This window comes from Sminthopsis crassicaudata, chromosome 2, assembly GCF_048593235.1.
Source record: "Sminthopsis crassicaudata isolate SCR6 chromosome 2, ASM4859323v1, whole genome shotgun sequence".
NCBI classification, from domain to species: Eukaryota; Metazoa; Chordata; class Mammalia; order Dasyuromorphia; family Dasyuridae; genus Sminthopsis; species Sminthopsis crassicaudata.
Genome location: NC_133618.1, coordinates 461,669,366 through 461,685,770, shown reverse-complemented (window position 1 = coordinate 461,685,770; position 16,405 = coordinate 461,669,366). Strand labels below are relative to the sequence as shown.

General features: G+C 34.7%; 1 protein-coding gene across 6 annotated transcripts in view; it reads left to right on the top strand.

The window, feature by feature from the left end:
* The window catches only part of CDK5RAP2 (CDK5 regulatory subunit associated protein 2), a 157,373-nt gene that overhangs the window by 124,403 nt on the left and 16,565 nt on the right, over nt 1–16,405 (top strand). For all 6 annotated transcript variants that reach the window (XM_074292913.1, XM_074292912.1, XM_074292915.1 and 3 more), the window contains 7 exons: nt 2,100–2,148; nt 4,004–4,182; nt 6,733–6,852; nt 11,661–11,777; nt 14,469–14,658; nt 14,930–15,051; nt 15,853–16,098. In XM_074292913.1, coding sequence (XP_074149014.1) covers nt 2,100–2,148; nt 4,004–4,182; nt 6,733–6,852; nt 11,661–11,777; nt 14,469–14,658; nt 14,930–15,051; nt 15,853–16,098 — 1,023 coding nt within the window. The remainder of the gene's footprint in view (nt 1–2,099; nt 2,149–4,003; nt 4,183–6,732; nt 6,853–11,660; nt 11,778–14,468; nt 14,659–14,929; nt 15,052–15,852; nt 16,099–16,405) is intronic.

The window sequence follows — 16,405 nt, the reverse complement described above, 5'->3', positions numbered from 1 at the left end:
CCTCCTTCCTTACCTCCTTCCTTTCTTCCCTCCCTCCTTCCTTCCTTCCCTCCCTCCTTCCTTCCTTCCTTCCTTCCCTCCTTCCTTCACTTCCTTCCTTCCCTCACTAACTTCCTTCCTTCCTTCTTTCCTTTCTTCCTCCCTCCCTCCCTCTTTTCCTCCCTCCCTCCCTTTCTCCCTTTCTCCTTTCCTTCCTCCCTTTTTTTTACATTCTTGATAAAATGACTTGACTTGATAAAAATATTGTTTTACTTGTTGGCAGGATGGATCAGAGGTAGAGACATAACATTTAGAAGTGTTCCTGTGTACTTGTGAATAAAGCCAAAGAATTAGACTTTAAAGATAAAGACTTTTTGTATGTGTTGTTTTACTTTCTATTTATTTAAAAAATTTTTGGTCTAGTATGACTTGTATTGGTTTTATAGCAGTTTAACTAGAGATTGAATGATTGGAGAAATGCTTTAAAGGCTGATATCCTAACATATTAGAGTAGAGCAACAGATGGTAGCCTATTACTTATGTGAGGCAGCTTCAAAATAATTCTGTGCATCAGGTGAAATGGTTTCTCCTTGAATAACACTTTGTCTCAAAGAAAAAAAACTAAAACATTCTTGTAGAGAATTGGAATATAACTACTGCTAAATTATTGAAATCCTTTCAAAGGTCTTTTACTAGAAGCAGAGGGAATAAACCATTGTAGTAACAAATAACCAAATTCACTGTGTTTTGTTTTCTTGAATAGGGTATAACTTAGCACCACCTTCTCCTTTTAAGATTTTTAATATATTATATATACTTGAGCCAGTCATGGTATATCAATCTGCTAAAGACTATAGAGGTAGGATTTGGTATTTTCTTCCAGGTGGCAAGTTTATGTTTTCTTTGGCCAGTAAACCACTTAAAAAGAATTAATTCACAGATTGGTTTCTAAGCATCACCGTTTTCTAGTATAACTTTGAACTTGACACAAAATTCTGTCTCTTGGTTTCTAATTGGTTCAAAGGAAGAAATAAGCCACATTAGTATTTTGAAAATCATATAATCATATCAAACTTGAGTGTTTTCCCATGAGGAAATTGAAAAGGATACAGTATTACAAAGGAGTTTTCAACAGCAGATTAATTTTCTTACAGAATGGTATATTTTGAAACTTGGTAGATAATCTAAGCCATTTGTTACTTCTTGCCAATGGGAACTGTTTTAATTATTCTTAACAATTTTAAGTGTATGGCAGTAGAGTGCATTGATTTATGAGGTTATGAATTTTCTCTTAATAGGTTGATATGAAGAGGATTCTTATTTTGGGTAGAGTTTAGGCAAGATGACCTGAGATATCTTTCAACTCTTTAGATTCTTTTAGGTTCTCAGTAAATTCTCTTTGATTGACTATGATGGACAGCTTACACAGTAGGTGGGCCCTCTCAGCTAGTTTCATATGCTACTGGTTGGTACTCGTAGCAGTAAAGGAAATCTGACATCAAAGTACATTCAAGTCTTCAGGTTTTTTTGTTTCCACTTAGAAAGGTATAGAACCTTTCCCTTCTTGAGTTTCATTAATTACTTTTGTGTGGGTACTATTTAGTCACAATCCTGCATGCTAGGTATAGCTCTGGGCCTCTTTTTTAAAGTTTCAAAGAGCACAGTTTGAAGAGTTCTGAATTATGCCAACATAAAATATTAGTCTGTCTTAAATCTCATACCCTCAGAAATGGCAAATAAATATATACAAAAAGAAAATAGCAAATCTTTCAGCAGCTGCATTTTAGACTCTGCTTCTTCTTTTCTTATAGACTAGACAACATAAGCTTTAAAACTGCCCCCAGAAATGCATTTTTTATAGATTTGCCCATGTCATCCATCCCTGCAGGAAATAATTAAGAACTGGTAATAAAGGTGGCCCACCAGCAAGGATTTTTTTGTTTTCTTTTCTATTGTTGGTGACTCTTAGATATATACATTAAAGACTTGGAATCTTAAAGAAGATTTTTAAACAAGCTGGTTAGCTCATTTAAAAATATTCATATGGGGAATGATTTCGTAGAACAAATGTTTTCATATGAAATATTTTTTGTTCAATCTAATGGATTTTTCCTTCGCAGGAAAATCATCTGATAGAGAAGTCAGCAAACATAATGAATTAATCAAAAGGTAAGCTTATAGCATTTTTTAAAGAAAATCATTCAAAAACACAAGCTTCATTTTAACTGTCAACTTTTGAGTGAATAGGTATATATGCCTTATTACTTTGTTCCAGACAATGCCATTTCTTTATAGCTGCAATAGTATATTCCAATGTAGCAAATATTTTTAAGTACCTTCTGTGTGCAGAGAATTTTGTGCTGTGTACTGGAGAAGATAAGGCATTGTCCATGTTCTTGTGGGACTCAATCTAGTGGAAGGTGGGATGTGATAGTGGGGAGTAAGAATAAGAGAAAAGCAGAGGCCAAGATAGTGTTACATTGTACTTCTCTAACATACTTACCTAAAAATGAAAGAATGGTGTCATTGATACAAAACTCTACTATTCTGTTGTTAAAAAACCATCTTGATGCTGTTCAGGTAATTTGCAGAAGTGCTGATTGAATGAAAGGAGGTGGTCACAACAAGCTCTTGAGCCCCAATGGCTTTAACTCCTTGAATGCTCAGACTAGTTACTGACTTATGACTAGCTTCCTTCCTTGCTTCTTCATTTTCATGGTGAACCATCATTTGATAAACTAAGTGAATAAAAGCAGAAACTTAAACTAACATATCAAAAACAAAAGCTACACAACTTGTCTATCCTGTTTCCATTCTCTAGCCTCTTCAAGTTATTTCTGGAGTTTCTCTATGATCAGTAATTATTTATATTCCAAATTTGTTACTTATCAACTTTCTATGCTGCAGCCAATTGAAATTGCAAGATTTTCTTTTTCTATTCATGAATGATGTTGAGAAGAGAGTGTTGAACTTTTAAGTCAGGAGATTTTGGCTGAAGTACTGATTGTCACTTGCTAGTTATAGGATTACTTACTATCTTTTTAATAGTTTTTTAAATGTGTAAATTGAGGAAAACAATACTTGCAGTGTCTCTTTACAGGGTGCTTTTGTGAAAAGTGCTTTATAAACTTTAAAAGTATTAAAAAACTGTGAGTTGCTTTGTGATAATTTCTTTGGTGTTCCCAATACATTCCCATTTTTAAAGTCATAGTGGATTGTATGATTGAGAATAGTTTGCTTTTTTTTTTCCTAGTCTAGAGTTAAATCTAGTCTAATCTCTTAGCTATATTTAGGCCTTCATGAGTTCAAGGGTTCTTAAGAAGAGATCCATGAACTTGTTTTAAAAAATATTTTGATAACTGTATGTCAATATAAAAAATTTCCTTTGAAATCCTATATATTTTATTCATTTAAAAATATTATTCTGATAAGGAATTAACAAAGCTTTACCAGGTTCCCAAAACATATATAGCTCATAAAAGGTTAAGAACTCCTGTGTTAGCTAACTGAACTATTCCTTTCTTTTGCTGTATACTTCTGAAAATAAAGGGCAAGCCTGAATGTTCAACACATTTTTTAGGATACAACATATGTTATACGTAATGCTGACAAATGCAAAACAGCTTTATTCCACAAACAGTGACTATCTTTATGCAGAGGAGTTTCAGAAAGATAATGGTGAGATGTAAAGACTTAAAAGAACTCATTCGCAGAAGACATGATGATGTAACTATATGTTTTTACTTCTCTCAGTCCACTTTCTAATATGAAAAATAGGATATAATTTTTTTTTTTTTACCAGATTGTTATAAGATTAGGGAGGTATAGTGTGTTGTCCTCATAAGGAGACAAAACAGATATAAGCTGCTACTATTGTGATTAATCATAATGAATTAAAATATTAAGAATTATGTTACAAAATGTGATTTATCTACTTATAATGAATGTTGATTTGTATTTGAAATTATCTGACAGAAAAATTGTGTTTTTTTAGGCACTAATTCTTTTGTTTTCAATACTCAAGGGCGTCAGAGGATAATACAGTATATCCGAGCCTTAATGATAAACCAACCATGCTACCAGCTAATCAAGTGCTGTCAGATTATGAAATATCAGAAAAGTCTTCCTTTGATTCTGGAGAACATAAGCAAGATAGTGAGGATATAGACAAGAGTTCTGTTGTGGCAAACAATTTTTCTCAAGGTAATTTTATTACAGTAAATCATGTAATAATCATTTAAAGAAGAAAAGTAGTTTTCAAGTTTTTTTGTTTGTTTTTGTTTTGTTTTTCAGTAACAGACTTACCAAGTACAAAAAAAACCTTTATTTTAATGGGATGTTGGTCTCTTTTTAGCCTAAAAATTTTTTTATTCTAGGTCTTTATTGTTGCAGTTAGTTAAAATTATATCCATCTATTTTACTACCTTAGTAAGTATAGTTTATGAGTGAATGAGATAAAGTGAACATAATTCTTTGGTCACTATTCAGTGTCTGAAGTTATCTATAGATATAGAAGTAGGAGATTGTAACATCTATGTGCAGATTCCCTTTAAATTATTTTCCCTTTAAAAATATTCTTTTAAAGCCATAACATTGGTTGGTTTTTGTTTATTTTCTAAAAAAATTAAGTATCCAAAATCAGTCTTGTTAATAAACATTTTTTATTATTTAAGTTTTTTATGGATTCTTCAGGAATTGCAGAGGCTACTGTTTACATACATGTACTCTGAGTTATATAGTTCACCTATCCATGTAATTAAGGCTGTCAAATTCCTACTCGCTTATACATTGTCTTTTTAGCATAGACATAGTGGATGGAAAATGTTGGTTCTCCCCCCTCCCCCCCAATGAGATGAAGAAGTTGGTCTACATAAATGATTACTAAGGTTTCTTGGAGGCAGGCGGGTAATGCTGTGGGTAGAATGCTAGGCCTTAGTCAGAAAAACCTGAATTAAAATCCAGTCTTAGATACTTACTATGTGATTCTGGGCAATTCACTTAATCTCTATTTGCCTTATTTTCCTCATCTTAAAATGGGAATAACAATAATAGCATTTATCTACCAGAATTGTTGTCAGGAACAAATGAATTGATATTTGTAAATCACTTAGCACAATGTCTGGCCCAAAGCAGGTGCTTAATAAATCTTCCCTTCCTCACATTCTAAGAGTCTCTTCTGGCTCTGGCATTTTAAGTTCTAATGGCTTTTTGTGCCTTAACATAATATAGTTCTTGTGATGGAATCTTTTGTAAATCAGAAGATTGGCCTTTATTTAGCATAAACTTATTAGGTTCCTACTGTGTGCTAGGGGGAAATACAAAGACAAATTAGATAAAAGTTCCTACTCTCAAGGAACCAATAATAGTCTGTTTCAATGCTCAGTGTTGCATCTTCATTCAGATCCAATTCTTATCCAGTAGTTGATGGGCCAAGGGATGAGGATGATACTAGGATTTCAGGTCTCCAAGACACCTCAGTTTAGCCTCCATTTTATAGTTGAAAAAACTGATGTCCCCGGCAGTATGACATCCACTGTTAGCTGATATTTGTCCAAAGACTAGGGAAGCCAAAGTAGGACAGATTTTTCTCCTTTTCTAAAGTCCAGTGTAATATTTCCCTTTCTGCTGTTAAGGCTACATAATTAATAAGTGGTGTCTAATTTGATCTAGAGAGCTTTTCCTTAAGGCCAAGGGATGATTATATCTCCTAGCCGAAAAGTCCCTTTAAAAGGTGACTTATAGTAATGACTACAAAAAATTGATTACCTCCAAAGCCAATGGTGTATGACATGGATAAACTGGCAAATAAAGTAGCAGTTAAAGCTGATAAGTTCCTGACTCGTGCTGAACTGAACAGCAGATGGAAGAAGAATTGTAGAGCAGCCAAGCAAGGAGGGAAAGGTATTGTACTGAGATGGAATTGGCCCTTTTATTGAAGGCAGAGTTCTTAGGTATTGAACACATAACGTCCTTATATATTTTGTATCAAATTACTTGGAACATTTCTAGTGTTAATGGAAGATAGTTGCAGATCTGGGAATTAAGTAATCTCGTGACCATTCAAATTCATATTAAAATTACTATTTAATTAGGAAAAGAAATGTAACATTGTGCTACTTTTAAATGAAAGTAATTTTAAAAGAATTAAAACTGGGTCATAACATTAGTGTAGTACTTTAAAACAAACATTACTAAGATGCAGTGAATATAACCTAATTGGTTTATCAAGAACAATAGTGCTTCTTTTGGATACTTAGTTTGAGTGTATTTTAAAAAGTGAATCCAGAAATCTACCTACAGACAACAAAGTTCACTTTCTTTTTTTTTTTTGGTCTGCAAGTATTTGGTTTCATTAGGAAAGCCCTGTAATCAACTATGATGCAACACAGGCCATCTTGAAGGTGATTTATTTCCTTCATCATTAGGAAGACTTTGAATTAATATTTGATATGTTAGAAGAATAAAAGGCTACATTAACATTTGCATTAAAAATGTAGCTAATATAATTTTTCCATATGGTGTTAAATGGCTTCCTGGTGGATTGCACTAGGGTACCATTAAAGAAACATGTCAATTGAAATATGCCAACTATGGGATCTGCACAAAAGACCAGAGTAAATGCCAGTTGCTGACTATCTTTAAGTTGTAGGATAATGTTTAGATTTTCAAGTTAGCACTTACTGCATAGTCCTAAATTATTCAATTTGTTGGGGGCTTCAGTCTTTAAATAAAAAATGTCCTTCCTTCCTTTAGACTTATTAATGGAACATCTGCAAGAAATTCGAACTTTGAGACAACGTTTAGAAGAATCCATTAAAACAAACGACAGGCTGCGGAAACAGCTTGAACATCAAGGGGGTGAACTTGAACAAGGTAAAGGAGAACAGTCTCACTTGGTAATGCTTTTCTTCAGATGACTCTTTAGGAAAATATTCTAAAGGTGTCTCCTCTTTGGGTCTCCATATCCTCACCTGTAAAATGATATGGTTTGATTAAATAATCTCTGATGACTGTTTTAGCTTCAGGAGTCTGACTTTATTTTCTGAATTTCCTTATTCAGTTTTGGCTTGAGAAATTGGCAGACAAGTAAGCTCTTCAGTCATACTTAGCTTAAAAGTCTATATTTGAATCTAGTAAGATCGATGAATATTAGGATTCTCACAGATGTTATGGGTCAGAACTTGAGATAATGTAATCTTGGTTCATACCTTTAAAGGAGTTCAAACCTTTGAGGGAGTTTATACCTTTAAAGGAGTTTGCTCATTGGTTCTGTAAGGAGTTCCCACAAGCCCATGGAGTACCCACAAGCCATTCTCTGGGAGGATATAAGGAGTCAACATTGAGTGGGGGAGGGAGTGAAGGGGAGAACTTCAGGGAAATTCGAGGAGATTCAGAGCGTGGATTCTGTGGATTCACAAGTCCAGCAGATTCACAAGTCTAAAGGAAAAGCCTGCTCATGGACTTCCAGGAGATTCACATCTAGGATTGAATTCTGAGAAGCCCACAATCCCACACTCTCGGAGGCAGTCTGCTTCATTCCCACATCTACCTTTGTGCTGGCTGGAGGCTTTGGATTCAGAGGGAGCTAGAAACTGAACCTGGCTGGAGACATTCTGACAGGAAAAGATTCAAGACTTTGAAGGACACAATATAGGATCTGGACTTTAACTCCTGGCTGCATTTTGGGGATTACTGGTACTGGAACTAAAACTAAGGCTGCCTCCTCAGAAGCTCCCTAAGAAAATCTGCCCCCCAGAGAACAATCGCAATTTAGAGACAACAGAACATTACAGATAAATTTTATTTAAAATACAAGTTAAATATTTTTAGATATCTGTCAATGTAGATCATGGATTAAAAAATCTCAGCACTACTCAGTGGCTTCAGAGTCTTCAAATAAGGGGCAATTTTGACTGATCTGCCAAATGGTGATAGGTATTCCATACAAGCAAAATTATACTCCTAACAAGATGTTTTTCAGTATTTTCTTTGAAGAGATGGTCGGTCTTTCTTTAACTAGGTAGGTTTTAATAGCAGGGAATGTTGTGCAAGATGCAATTTTTATAATGCTTTCTTCTTAGGTATTCTGCAGTTTCTCTTTTGAGTGGTTGATTGATTTGTACTATTAGTCATAACACATATAGGAAATAAATATGTGTATGCTAATTTATATTAATTTTCAATAATAACCTGAATAAGATTCATCAAATTCCATGTAGTTCTTTAAAATCTAGTAGTGAAAATCTTCTTGTTGTTATTATTCCTGGCCTAAGGAGCCACAAACTTAAAATAAAGCTGACATATATTTTTAAGAATAATTCACTATATCCAAAAGATTGACAAAAGGAATTTATTTAATATTGATCTTGATATAGAAGGTCCTGCTAAAATTGCTGGGGGCGGGGGGGAAAGAGGGAGGGCACAGCCACATGGTTCAGTAGATTGAATGCTGAACCTGAAGTCAAAAAGACCTGAGTTCAGATATGACCTTAGACACTTAGTAGCTTTATAATTCTGGGCTTAGTCCCATTTGCTTAGGAGACAGCTGAGTGAATCAGTGGAGAGGATGCTCGGCCAGGAATCAGGAAGATCTGAGTTCAGATCTGCCTTCAGACATGCACGAGCTGTGTGACCCTGGGCAAATCACTTACTCTCTATTTATTTTAATATACTGGAGAAGGAAATGGAAAACCACTCCATTTTCTTTGCCAAGAAAACTCCATGGAAAGTATAATCCATGGGGTCACAAAGAGTTAGACATGACTAATCAATTGAAGAAAAGAATTTCTGGAGAGACAAAGATACAAATACGTCCCCATCCAGTGAGAACTTAACAAGTGTAGGTTTGGCAAAGTCATATATATCTCTAATGTTGACTAATAATAATACTATTTAGAATTGCTGCTACTTACCAAGGGAGAATTTGGAAAGTCTGACTCATATTTATGAACTCTGCCTCAAAGTGGGATGGCCTGTTGGGCTTCCTTGAGAAGTTAGCAGGTATTCCTCTCTTTTGGTTTTCCAATAGACTGAATGACTCCTCAGGGATGTTGTAAAAGAGATTCTCTTGCCAATATAGGTTGACCAGATAATTGTCTCTTCCAATGATGATATCCTTTGATTCTGTGAACTAGTTGACTCCTTTAACATTCCTCCTTTAAGTCTTTAATATATAGACTCAGTGTAATCTTTGTGGAATATACCTGTATGTCTAGCATAGTTCTAAGCAATGTGGGAAATAACAGTAGCATGTAATAATAACATTAGATGATATTTAGATAGTACTTTATGACTTACAAAGTCCTTTTATATATATATGACTCATTTGAGTCTGATAATAGTCCTATGAGGTAAATAATAAAACCATTTTCTAATAATATAATATGTGAAAAGCACTTTATAAACATATGAAGTACTATTTATTAGTACTTAATATCCTCATTTTATGGTTAAGAAAATTAAAGGTTGAGAAAGAGGCTATGTAAGGACAACTGTTGTTGGAGTGACTGGATTTTTATAAATAGAATGGTTACAAGGTGAAAATGAACAAGATATATATATAAAACCCTTATTTTGTAGGTATTTATGTTTCTGCTCCATGCATTCCTTAACTAGACCATAAATTATTTGAGATTATGTTGTTTTCCAGCATCTGCCATGTACCAATTGCCAAAGATAGTGGCTTACCATGTATCTTTGAGTGAGTCATTTTGCTCCCTGTATTCCCATGGAATTCCCAATCCATAAAAGGATAATAGTCTTAGATTACTTACCTCATAGGATTTTTGCAGGCAGTGATAAACCTTGAAAACTGTCAAGCAACATAATAATGTGAAAGATTATGGTCATTATCATCTTCCCAAGAGTCTACATAGAACAAGACCTTACACACAGTAGGGTCTCAATCAACATTGAAGGGAATTTTAAGCAGTAAGTTCTATAAGAGTTGCATCTGTTATAATGCTTTGTCTTTAGAAGGTGCTTAATAAATATCAAATTGAATTGGGAAGAGGGAGAGATCATTGAAAGGTGGGGTCATTAGTAAAGGCATTATTGTAGGGCAGAGCTTTTCTAGGACTTTGAAGGCAGGACTTGGGCATGAATAATGAAGAATTTATTAGGCACTTTATATGTGCCAAACATTGCACTAGATTTTTGGGGTATAAACAGAATTGAATTGGGATTGTTCCTGCTCTCAAAGAGTTCTTGACTCTCTAATGGGGAGAAACAATGCATAAAACTCAGCTGTTGGACGAAAGGAAAGGCCTGGAATTGCTAAGATAATAGCAATAGTACAGGGGCAGATAATAAAGCTCATGAATCCTCAAGTTAAGTCATTAGGTCAGATGACAACACTAGGGCTTTGTATTGATTAGAGGCAGGGCAGATGGTAAGATCAAGAAGACTTTAAGAGACATTGATAGGGCAGATGAATAGATCTTAATTACTATAAAGAATAAAATTTGTGATTTCTCTCTCATCCAAACTGTGTGGACATGATGGGATCTGGACAGCTTAGTGAAGACAAGTGAAGAAGGCGCCTCTAGTGATGGCAAATCTTCATGCTTCCCAGGGCCTCAGGTGGATTCTGGAGTGGCCAGGACCAATGAGGAGATAAAGGCGTGAATGGATCACTGTGGCAGTGAAATAGATAATGTCACATATATACTGAAAAGGACATAATATATTAAGTGTTCCATGCCAGTCATGGCATGAAAGAAAAAGCAGAAAATAGAGGTCTAATATGGTGTACTATATCTTAGATTTCAGTAGATTAATTTTCAGTAGAAATGGGGGCAGAGGCCAGAGATTGGGGGAAATGAGTGTATCCCAATGAATAATTTGCAGATGAAAAAAAAAATTCTTATTTTAAGAATCTCTGGCGTGGTATCCCAAACAGAACTCAACTTAATTGCCAAATTCTCTAGTTATTGTACTATCTTAGTTCTTAATGGTCAAGGGTATTGCCAAAGTCTTATGAAGATCATCAGAATCAACAATATTATCATATATTTATTCAATGTAACATTTTCCATTTGACAGCCACCCTATTCCTTTTCAGGAGAGTAACTGACACATGTGAGGAGACTTGAGAGTGGTACCTAGGATAAGCTTAGGAGTAGGTACAGTGTGCTGCAGCTGCTTAACAGAATATTTTTCCAGCATGGAGAGGCAGCCTTGACTGTCAAGGCCCACTTAGTATCTGCCTGTCAATCATTGCTGAAGGTGGTACAGCCAGAATGTAGTTCATTTTGAATGAGCAAGCCTGGCTGGGTTTTAGTAAGTATTATCTAAGGAATGGTTACAACATAGTAATTTTTAAGTGCTAGAGCAGTCCTAATCACAGTTTGTCCTGTAGGATTGGTTGCTTATAGTATTGATTACCTCTTAGTTCTGTAAGATATCTATACATAAATCTATAACCACTTTCATTGCATTACTAGGGAAGACTGTGGAGGAACTTTAGGATTCCCATCAGCCTTCTAGTTGAAGCTTTCTTGAAGTCATCTTTGAACTGTAGGGATTATGTATACCATTCAGAAAATACAGAAGATGAACTATATTTCAGAACAATATTTTTTTCTCCCCTTGAATTGTTAAAAATATTCTTGTTTAGAATGTTTAATCTTTATGGACCTAGGGATGACTTATAAATTATGATTTTATATATATTTTTATAGGTTCTGCAAACATTTTTATCCATGGCTCAGAGCAACATAATTCCCTTACTTCAGAAATTCATTTCCTGAGGAAACAAAATCAAGCCCTCAATGTGATGCTTGCAAAAGGTTCACGAGGTAAAAAGTAGACAATTTTCCTAAAAAAGTAATTGGCAGTCTAGGGTACTGATGTTTCTATTATATGTTGAACCATATAATTTTATAAACATAGAAAAAAAAAGTAATCCATTGGTATTTGAACATAAGAAAGATATAGCAAGGTACTACTGGTATCTAAAAGCTTTGCTAATGTGGAATTGACTTGCCCTTTTGAACTGCAAGTTTGGCTGAATCAAAACTATGCTTCTGTTGAAACATGTAAATGATAAAAATCTTCCTCATTTGGTATTTCTTTCCCTTTTATTTCCCTTGATCTTGATGGGTACTGTAAGCTTAATGTGAATTAAATGTATCATGGTAGTCTAGAATTTGTGATCTTAGGTTACTTTAGCAGAGTGACAGAAATGCTGTTGTGCTATCTTCTGCCCTGGTCAGATTTACAAGCAGATTTGCTAAACCTAAAGAAAGGACTTTATAATAATTAAAAGTTCTTCAAAAATAAAACGAGGTATATCAGAAAGTGGTGGATTTTCCCCTAAATTTGAGGTTTTTAGATAATCTTTTGTCATGTTCTTTGTGTAATTAGATGATTTTTTTAAGATTCATAAATCTATGAGAGACCCTAATTCAGGTGAATTAGGGAATAGTTCTTTGCTTACCTATCTCTTTTTAAATGAAAGCATTGTTTTTTTCAGCTCAATTGAGTGACTTTTCTGTATTTGTAATGAGTAATTAGGATTCAACCTATCCATAAAATAGTAAGTGAGAATTCTTTTGGTTAGTAGTAAAAGCCAGGACACTGAGTCAGGAGTCCTAGAGTCGCATGCATGATGGCCTTTATGGGCTTCTTTTTCATCTTCTGTAAATGAGGAAATTGGACCTTGGTAGTTTTTAAGGAGTCTTTCAGTTTTCAAATGTGGGTATGCATATGTTCACGTTCACGACACACACACACAGCACACACACACACACACACACCACCCGCCCCTCCCTCCTCCTTTCTTTCTCACAGTGAGTATCTAGAAAAAGGGAATCTTGATTAGGTATAGGTTGGGCTGGCTGGGCCTCCTGAAATGTTTTCTCAATTCTGAGATTCTCTATTTCTCCTGCCTTCAGCTTTTTTTTTTTTTTTTTTTGTTTTGTTTCCTTCTGGATACTGAGGTCATTAGTGCCCTGCCCAAGCAGTGTAAGTAGCCCTTACAGTCTGAGTTCTCCTGTGTTTTCAAGTTCCTGGTTTTTAACTTTGCAAATTCCATTCTGATAGCTCTAATACATATTTAATCTAATCTGATCCATACATCTCTTTGTTAACCCATTTCTGTTTTCTTTCCTACCTTAATGCCTAGCTCTCTTTCCTTCTTATTGATCAACTAGGTCTTCAGTCCTCTTAAGAAACTAATTCCAATTTAATTACTCTGGAGAAATGATTAAATTATCATTTCTTTCCTTTTCTTCCCCAAATATCAAATTACTAACAGTTTTTGTAAGAAAGAAGTTTGCACTGAATGCTTGCCATAGACTTTTCTTTACACTGCAAAGGAGTAATCAAGAAAGGGCTTGGCTGATAACTATTACATCCAAATAAAACGAAGAAATCACATCATAAAGGTCTGACTTTTTGGCTTCTCTGGGCTCTGTAGAACAATAAGACTCTTTAGCTGTGATTCTTAACATTCAAAAGATATAAAGTTATTTACTTCTCAGCTTTCCACAAGGAAATTTTAAATGTAGATGAGATCAATAACTTGTTTAATTCATGATGGCTGCTATAAATTTGTGTGAGTCAGATGTCCTTTGTATTTCTTCTCGATGACTTGTTTCTGCCCCCTTTACAGCTGGAAGACCTGCTGCTGTTTAGCTCCTTCCTTGTTCTGTTTTTCTGTTTTAGAAATAGATTGCATTACCTCTCAGGGTCCTCTGACATGATGATCGAGTTTTTGTTGATCCAAGACCTCTGTTTATCTAATTCTCACCTCTGAAGTAATTAGGCCTAAGACCTGGGATACTGATCCAAGGAAAAATTTGTGTTCCTCACTTTCTCTTTCACTGACTGACATTTTTAAGAAGTGAACCCTCTTGCCAGGATGGTATCCTTTAAAATGATAATATATTTCATGTCTGTAATTGATTACAATTTATGAAATACTTTTAGTACATCCTTAAGGTAGGAAGGGCAAGAATTTTTTATTCCCATTTTACAGAGGAGGAAATTGAGACTAAGTGATATAGATCACAGAAAAAAGATAATTTATTGATAACTGTCCTCATGGTCTCTGAAGAAAAAGGAAGCCAGCAGTTGTCAATGTAACAAGTCCTCTAGAATTGTATGAAGTAAGCTTTCTGATCTTCATGAATTTCTTGCTTTTATCATATAATATAGCTGACTACTTTTAATATGTAGGGCATGCTTTCCAAATTTCTACTTATCATTTGCTTATGAAGACAAGAAAATGAAATTTGCATGGCCTATTATTTAATAGAAAATTAAAAAGACCAATTTATTCCAGGAAAGTAGAATCTGTAGATTTGATGCTGACAGATTTATCTAGCCAAAATGCAGAAGATAATTAGAATACTAAAATCCTAAAAACCAGATTAAATTTCTTTCTATTTTTATTTTTGGAGTACTTAAACTGAAGTGTTGTATTTGGGTAATTAGCTTTAAAAACAAATGGTCCCCATTATAAATGATAGTGCTTGTGTTTGCAGATAAACAAAAGGAAAATGAAAAATTACGAGAATCCCTCTCCAGGAAGACTGTGATCATTGAACACCTTCAGAGGGATTATGAATGTGTCAAGCAAGAAAATGAAAGGTTGCAGAAACAAGTCAGTGAGAAAGAAAAAGACAACAGGCATCTGACTCATGCGATTTATAGCAGCCATCATGAATTAAACAGGTATTGATCTCATCTCCACTTAAACTTCCATTGTGGAAAGTTGAGGAGTAAATAAGCCAGCTTTGTCTAAATGTTTTTAAGTTGAGTGTCATCCATAGAGATCAGACCCTTTCCTTAGTTCTGTATATGTTACACTTCTCATATAATTCAGGGATAATTATAGACATATCTAAGGTGGTTTCATGAAATGGTAATTTGCATGGTTTTATCCTTGTGTTAAAATAAATCAAAGTTAACCATCTTTTAATTTAACCTGCATTGTACTTTTTAGGATTCAGGCAGAAATGAAGGTTCAACAACGGCAGTATGCAGAGAATGCCAAATTATTGCAATCACTCCGAGTTGAACTCAAGGTATATGAAAAGCTGGAAGAAGCAAACAGAAGACAGATAGGTATTTGGAGCCATGAGCTCATCTGATTTTAAATTAAATTGGGTCGGACTGGAGCCATGCAGAGAGCCCTCATAGGAGAAGCTAGGCATTAGTTTCCTTTGGCATGAGATGCTATAGTAAAACACTGAGCTAGTGCTGATATTTAACTGTTGCTTTTAGGTAGCATAAGAATGTTTTAAATTATAGTTAATTTTCATTGGCCTCACAAAGTTCAGTATTTCATTTCTTACGGTTTTGCTTGTGTTAGGGTATTGTCTCAGGGTACACTGTTCTCTTTCCCCTAAAAGATTTTAAATTTTTGAGATCACTCTTTAAGCCTTTATTTCCTGAGTTTATATTTTGAGGTGAACTTTTTAAAAAAGTGAATTTGCTAGATAACTTCTAGCTGAAAGTTGTTTTTGCAAAGAATCATATAATTATTTTCTTTCATAGTTTCTTTCCTTTCCCTCTGTGTTGTGGCTTTTGTGATATATGGTGTCCTAAAAAATGGCCCTTTTGATACACTAATTCCAGTCTAAATAGATTTTATTACAACTAGACATTAATTTCAGATTTTTGGTGGGCAGTTTGCTAGCTTTTATAGCCAGAAGTGAAAATTAATTTTCAGCTCTTATTAAGTGTTTGCTATAGCAGCAATTATGTCTGCCAATATTTTTGGTTTTAAGTCAAGCCATTATTTTAGCTCTAACTGGTTGGTGGAAAAGAGAATATACAAGTGGTTATATCCTTAACTATTCCTGTTCCTGGGAAAACTGACCTTTTAATTAGAAAAGATAAGTCTTTTCTCACAAAATGCCACAGAACCTAGACAAGATATGTCAGAGGAATGCAGAAAAGAGCAGAACCATCTTCTGGACTTGCATGAACTCCTGACAGAGATACAGAATTTGAGGATTCAACTGGAAAGAAGCATCGAGACAAATAATGCCCTGAGGAACAAGTTAGAGGAGCAGCTTTCAAAGGGAATGGACACTATGGCTGCAGTGTCTCCTTTGACCACTCCCAGCCTTCCCCAAAAAGAATGGCAGCTTTGTCCAGGAAATAATGGTAGGCCACTTTTTTTTTTTTTTTTTTTTTTTTTTTAACCCTAGTTCTTTCAGAATTGCCACACAGTAGTACTTGTATACCTATAAATGCTTGAAAGATTCTTACATCTTCCTGGTCTTCCTCCCTTTCCTTCCTCTATGAAAGTTATGGATGTTTGTTGGTTTCTATTGCAGGAAGCATGGTATAGGGAGGTACTGTACTGGTCTTAGGTCTAGTCCTGTCTACACTAAACTAGCTGTTTGACTTCAGGAAATCCCCTTTATGTCTCTGATTCTTAGTTTCTTTAAGAGTTTTATTAGATTTTGTC